General features: G+C 36.6%; 1 protein-coding gene across 1 annotated transcript; it reads right to left on the bottom strand.

Moving 5' to 3' along the window:
• Positions 1 to 414: 414 nt before the first annotated feature.
• Positions 415 to 6,643, bottom strand: LOC117319240. Its single transcript, XM_033874071.1, has 2 exons — positions 6,017 to 6,643; positions 415 to 4,350 (listed from the first exon to the last, which is right to left on the bottom strand). The coding sequence occupies exon 2, from the start codon at positions 4,328 to 4,330 to the stop codon at positions 2,264 to 2,266; it is 2,067 nt and encodes a 688-aa protein (XP_033729962.1). The 5' UTR covers positions 4,331 to 4,350; positions 6,017 to 6,643; the 3' UTR covers positions 415 to 2,263.
• Between the last annotated feature and the right edge of the window lie 1,013 nt (positions 6,644 to 7,656).

Genomic DNA, 7,656 nt, shown 5'->3' with positions numbered 1-7,656 from the left:
TAACAATAAGAAAAACATTTAATATTGTCAGGCGTAATATTTTTCTAAAATATATCCTCATACTAAGATTGTCTGCATCCATCTTTTGTGAATACCTAAGTCAATGCAAAACAATGAAAACTGACATTACCATTCGGTATGTCTTACAGAACTGTATACGTTACAGCTCGTAAGTAGAACACTGCGCATGCGCATGCTTAAACAGGATATTACCCCTCTTGGTGCCCCGCAAATGTTTTAGTTAGTTGAGGCTATGCAGTAGACTGGCCCCCCCTATCTCCAGAATATCAAAAAATATATTTATAATTGACCGAACGATTTTGGTTTCTTGGGTGATAATTCTAGTTTTTGATCTCTAGTATGTCTGATTCTAAGTATCAAACTAGGGGGGGGGGGGGGGGGGGGGGGAGGATAAGCTAGTTTTAGAATTTAGCTGAAAGATTATTAACAAAACTTAAATGATTTCACTCAGAAGATTGCATATATGATATCAGTTAAACGCTTAAGTGGTATCACTTAAGTCCAGGTGATATCACTTATTCAAACAGTTAAATGGTATCATTTAAACGTGTAAGTGATATCACTTTTTCAACATTTGAATAGCTTATATAATCAACATTAATTTAAATGTTATCACTTATTGAATAAGTTATCACTAAAACGACTAAGTGATGTTACTAATTGGGAATGAAAAGTAGAATGGCACCCCATACTTTCACACATACATTATTTTCATAGTAGTATGATGATTAGTATATATCACATTAAAACATACACTTATTCATATATAGTTTTAGTATTATTATTGTGTAAGATGAATATTTGCAAAAAATTCAATGTTAAATTAAAACTAAAAAACATAATAATAAAAATCAGTATATGGTATCACCCTCCGCTGTAATACCACAAAGTGAATGAGTACTAACGGTTACGTTGGCAATTCCACTGACGTTAAATGGTCACGGCACCAAATTTTACAGGAAGTCAAGTGATATCGGTGTTTCTCAGTTGATCGAACCTACGACCCTTAGCTTTCGAATACGCTTTAAAAAAGTATTTTGCCCTTCGAGAAGCACCAGAACATAGCTCCCGTATTGTGGACGTGAATAACATCACCTTATCTGATACAGAACATAACTCCTGTATTGTTGACGTGAATATCATCACCTTATTTGATACAGAACATCACTCCCGTGTTGTTGACGTAAATATCATCACCTTATCTGATACAGAGCATAGCTCCTGTGTTGTTGACGTGAATACCATCGCCTTGTCTGATACATAATCCTTGTTATCTCCCTTATTACACCCACTCTAGGAAATACTGGTTACCCCTTTTACTTTCCCACCATCCAGGAAATAGTGGTTACATTATTTACTTTCCGTATATAATGACGCGCTTAGAGAATGCTGGTTATCTCGCTGACGTTCCCACCCTCTAGAGAAAACTGGTTATCTCACTAACTTTTCTACCGTCTAGCGAATACTGGTTATCTCCCTTACTTACACACTCTCTAGGGATTACTGGTTATCTCCCTTACTTACACATTCTCTAGGGATTACTGGCTATCTTCCTTACTTACACACTCTCTTGGGATTACGGGTTATCTCCCTTACTTACACACTCTCTAGGGATTACGGGTGATCTCCCTTACTTACACACTCTCTAGGGATTGCTGGTTATCTCAATGACTTTCCTACCCTTTAGAGAGTACTGCTTTTCTCACTGACTTTCACACCCTCTAAATGACTGCACCAGGGAAATGGAAGCTGGAGGCTTCGACTTGCAATAGATGTCGCGACCGTTTCATCCAAATGACTACGATAAGGGACACAGACTGAAATATTTGGTCGTACTTTTAGACTTTTTAGAATTATTATTTATTTATTTTTTATCATATCTAGAATCAATAAGAGGTTTGTAAGTTTTGGTTAATGTCTCAGGATCAATTGGATATCTCACTTCCGTATGGTCACCATATTTTAATTCATACAATTAAAACCACTGACTCAAACCATAGATACAATATCAGTTGTGCAACGGGTGAGGTTATGGAATATACTGACATAAGTGTTGTTTCTGAATATTCTATTTATTCCTAGGTCGTAATTAACATAGCATTATTAAGATATCACAAATTCCGGATTAAACATCACCTGATTTGTTTTTATAATTTATAATACAGAGAACTTTGATGCCTTATGATATTTGGTCCCCCTATGACTTTACCTTGTACTGGTGTTGCATCAATGCTTAATCTATCTAGAAGTGTTGTAACCGTTCTATCCTCTCCTTGGCAGGGTTCATATGTTGTCCGAACCCTCTAACACTAAGGGAGTCTCTGTACTCTCTGATAGCCCTTTGTGTATCCCCAACAATCTCATAACATATACCCAGGAGATTGTGTACAATCCAATAAATTCTAACCCACTTGATCACGTCATGCTTCACAGCCCGTAGGTGCATTAATGCTTCATCGCGTCTACTGGTATCGCCGAGTTTGTGGTAACACAGGAAAGACAGGAACACAGCGTAGGGGATTGGAGGTATAGTCAGGAGATGTGCATCGAGAACGTTTTTGATTTCCTGATGTAAGTAGGTTGGGCAGAACTGTGAAGTGTTTTTTACGAACCTGATATCCGATGTACAGCCCTCCTTGCATTTCTGAAGTAGAGTTTTTCCATGTCCACTAAGACGTGGTGCATTATTTTCATCAATATGCTTACCTGTATAGGGACTTAAATAAATTTTATTTGATACTATCATGTGTTCACATATGTCCAGGGCTTTACTGTAATTCCCAGTCTGGTAGTAATATGTTGCTAATGTTAACTCTCCTGGACTTGTACATATTGAGGCAAGTGGTGTCAGAAGTTTCTTGGATCTCCTGAGCGATTTGTACTTCTCTTTATTTCCACTGACAGCAATGTGCTTCCCGAAAGTTTCCATTCCAATTTGAGACAGAGACCCTGCAGTAGTAGTGTAACCTATGAATTCATCCATGTCTGACTTCGATTCAGAAAGTAATGCTAGTGACACAGGAAGTACATCGAGAGACCACCTATAAGTAAATGTTTTAGTAATTATCGTTGCATTGCATTCCAATTCTAATAGTGTTGAAGACTTTAGAACATATTCTAACAGTCCATTCCTCGCTGTATTCATACGCTCTCCTATGGATGGTTGTATGAATGTTCCAACGGAAAGGCATCCCCATTTCTTATCATGCAGATCAACGAGAAAACAAAGGAGTTTGTCCTGATTTTCACCATGAACTTTGCCAAGAAACATATTGTTTCTTTTAATGAAGTAATTTGGACAATATCCTGTCTTCACCCAGGTTATCAGAATGTTTAAACAAAACATGAAACAGAGAAATGTGTGTTTCTCTTGCCAAAATGAACCAGGTGTGCTTTCCACTGCGTAGAATACAGCCGTTTTGATGATGTAGGACGACAGGATGTCTGTATCTCCTACTAACTGTTTCAACTTGTCAGATATCTGTTTGAGGAAATATTTGAGAAGTCCGTACACTAAAAATTGTACATGAGTGAGAGAATATACAAGTTTCCTCTCCGCAGTTGTGAATGAAATTCTCCATTGTAGAAATGTGTCATCAGATGTTTTATCGCCTACAGGGACAAGATAACAACCACCTTGTACTATCTCATCTCTCAAAGATTGATCTGGCCAGTTATATAGACGGGGTCTGGTCTTCCATTCATCTGCATCCTTAGGCCAGCTATAACACCGGAATGTTTTCGAAACATCATGACCTGCACTCAGATGTATACCTTCGGTATTGATATTAGTTGCTGGACCATGCATTTCCGTGTGTAACTGAAAACATGTAAAACGGTCATGAAGGAACCTTGTGTATATTTCACTTGATACCAAATGTAATTCCCCAACTGGGACAATAGATTCGTCCAAGCACCGATCAGAAATTTCTCTGGCATGAACTACTTCTAGGGCTACATAACCAGGTCTGCTGTCAGTGTTCCTCATTATCAAAACTGTTTTATGCATATAGTTTAGTGGATTACAAGTGTCCGGATTACTGGTATCCGGAATACCGGTGTCCTGACATAAAACCATCACATCTGTATCTGTTAACATGAAGTCGTTATCCGAGCCTTGCATCTTCATTCCTTCGGGTTTACTTCCAGTAAGAAAAATTTGAGCATGGAATTCATTTTGATTGCTAAAATTCTCATCTAAAACTGCAATCCTTCTCCTGATGTCCACAAGCTCACGGCTCCCTATGAACCTGTCGAGGACGTGATAAAGAATCCAGGAATTTGCATACAGCTCACCCTGATCTGCCATCTTAATATTACGTCACAAATCTGTAATAACACAAAGGCGACAAAGTACAATAAGTAACCAAGACGAAGACATACATACCGAGACAAAAACATATATGTTGATATCGTATCAACAGCATAGAATTATGATTATCGAGGAGGTTATAAAATTTACAGAATTTTTTCTTGCTGCTCAACCTGATCTGTCATTTGTTTCTAATACATAAAAATCTGTAGCATTGGAGATAATCTGCACATGCATTAGCGAAGACGGGAAAATAAATACCGAGACAAAAATACACAAAAGTCACTTTATCAATTTTGACTCAATGACATAAGGTATATGATTCGTATGCACACCATCAATCAATATGGATCACGTGGGAAAGACGTTAAAAAATCCTGATGTATGTCTATAACGTATCAACACAATAGATTTATGTCTGTACCGTATTGACAGCATATATGTATGACTATACTGTATTGACATCATAGACTTATGTATATACCGTATTGACATTATAGAATTATGTATATACCGTATTGACATCATATAATTATGTATATACCGTAATGACATCATATAATTATGTATATACCATATTGACACCATAGAACTATGTCTATACCATATTGACAACATATATGTTTGTCTTTATCGTATTGACATCATGTAATTATGTTAATACCATATTGGCACAATAGAATTATGTATATTAACATATTGAGAACATAGAAGTACGTTTATAACGTATTGACACCATAGAATTTTGTCTATACCGTATTGACACCATAGAACTATGTTTATATCGTATTGACACGATAGAATTATGTCTTTACCGTATAAACACCATATAATTATGTCTTTACCGTATTAATTCCAGAGATCTAGAAGTCGGGATCAAGCAAAGTCAAGACACAGCATGATTGTGAGTATTGTATATGGTTAGATTCGGGGATCTCAATGATTTCAAAAATGCAAGAAGTGCTTTATAGCAATATGGTCAAATTGCTCCATCTATATCATACATTGCTTAGTTTCAGAGAAGAAGTTATTAATATCAATATTTCCAAATGGACCCCTTTGGCCCTGCCCCTCAGGGCCCTTGGAGAGTCATCCCCATCATCTCAATAAATTTAAATCCCATCTACCAAGGGATGGTACCACTGAATATCTATGTAATACATTGCTTAGTTTCACAGAAGAGGTCGTTAATATTAATTTGCCAAATGGACATTTTTAGCCCCGACCCTCAGGCCCCTTGGGAGTCAGCCCCATCATTTGTCTAAATTTGAATCCCAGTCGCATAGGGATGCTTTCTACCTAATTAAGTTAAGAAGAAGAGGTCAATCGTTGACGGTCGGACGACGGACGCCGGACACCACGATATGGCAAAAGCTCATCTTGGTCCTTTGGAAAAATGTCGAGAGTTGCCGTTTGTAAGGCTTATGTCACAAATCAGGTCTGTTAAAACCCCGACACCATATACCTGATATATTATTTTGTTGTTATACTTTCACAAAATGTTGTGATAACGGTCATAATAAGAACCAGAATATCGAATGGAAGTATTTGAATCAATTATATTTGGAAACAAATTATTGACATTTTTGTTTGCTTGCCCGACATTCTAAGGGGTTGGGTCAGGGTTATATTCATCATATTAAAAAGATCGAGGTCTTCATCGACCTACAGCTAAAAACTTACCAGGTTCTGGTAAGTGAGATCCAAGGTTTAATGTCGAACGTCAGGAGATTTTGTAATACGTCTTGAAGATTCCGGTAAAAGAAGTTGTATACAATATACTTTATCATGTTCGTTGCTGTTCGGATGTATATTACACCATTTCGTTCGTTGTCCGGATTTATATTTCATCATTTTGTTTGTTTTCCGGATGTATATTTCACCATTTTGTTTGTTTTCCGGATGTATATTTCACTATTTCGTTCGTTGTCCGGATGTATATTTCACAATTTTGTTTGTTTTCCGGATGTATATTTCATCATTTTGTTTGTTTTCCGGATGTATATTTCATCATTTTGTTTCTTGTCCGGATGTATATTTCACTATTTTGTTCGTTGTCCGGATGTATATTTCACAATTTTGTTTGTTGTCTGGATGCATATTTCACTATTTCGCTTGTTGTCTGGATCATCACTGTGGTTTTTTTTATTATATCTGAAATTTAATCCATTGACAGCGGCTTTTAAAATCAAAATTTCATATTTCGAACAAAACATTTTCTGCTCCAATTAGGTTTGCGGAACCGAAATAAATATCCCAACTATTCAGACTGATAGCTCTCATATAACAGTCATAACCAACTTCCGGTCTCCGCACACACTGACACTGGTGAAGTATGTGTAGGTCGAGTGATGCGCTTTATAAGAACATTGTTGGTCATGTGGTCCCGATTCGGTGTGCCGATTGGATAGCGTCACGTGACCGACACTGATGTAATATTTCATATGACCTTACAAAGCGATGAATGTAACCGAAAGAGCCGAGCACTGAGAAAATCGCATGACCAACTTTTCCGGACCATGTGTAAAACAAGTTTAATAGTGACAGATAATGAATTAAATTATATATAGCGACAGTTTGAGCCCTTGATCATGTCTTATATTATAGTGAGTCCCTCACCATGTATTATCATAGTGAGTCCTAGACCATGTAGTACATTATAGGGAGTCCCTGATCATGTATTATATTATAGTGAGTCCCTGATCATGTATTATATTATAGTCAGTCCCTGATCATGTATACTATTATAGTGAGTCCCTTGATCATGTCTTATATTATAGTGAGTCCCTCATCATGTATTATCATAGTGAGTCCTAGACCATGTAGTACATTATAGGGAGTCCCTGATCATGTATTATATTATAGTGAGCCCTTGATCATGTATTATATTATAGTGAGCCCCTGATCATGTATTATATCATAGTGAGTCCCTGATCATGTATTATATTACAGTGAGTCCCTAATCATGTATTATATTATTGTGAGTCCCTGATCATGTATTATATTACAGTGAGTCCCTAATCATGTATTATATATAGTGAGTCCCTGATCATGTATTATATAACAGTGAGTCCCTAATCATTGATAATATTATAGCGAGTCCCTGATCATGTATTATATCATAGTGAATCCCTGATCATATATTATATCATAGTGAGCCCTTGATCATGTATTATATCATAGTGAGTCCCTGATCATGTATTATAATATAGTGAATCCATGATAATGTATTATATCATAGTGAGTCCCTGATCATGTATTATAGTATCGTGTGCCCCTGATCATGTATTTTAATATAGTGAGTCCCATATCCTATATTATAT

Source organism: Pecten maximus, unplaced genomic scaffold (genome assembly GCF_902652985.1).
Source record: "Pecten maximus unplaced genomic scaffold, xPecMax1.1, whole genome shotgun sequence".
Classification (NCBI taxonomy): Eukaryota; Metazoa; Mollusca; class Bivalvia; order Pectinida; family Pectinidae; genus Pecten; species Pecten maximus.
This window is presented reverse-complemented; position numbering and strand designations above follow the sequence as displayed.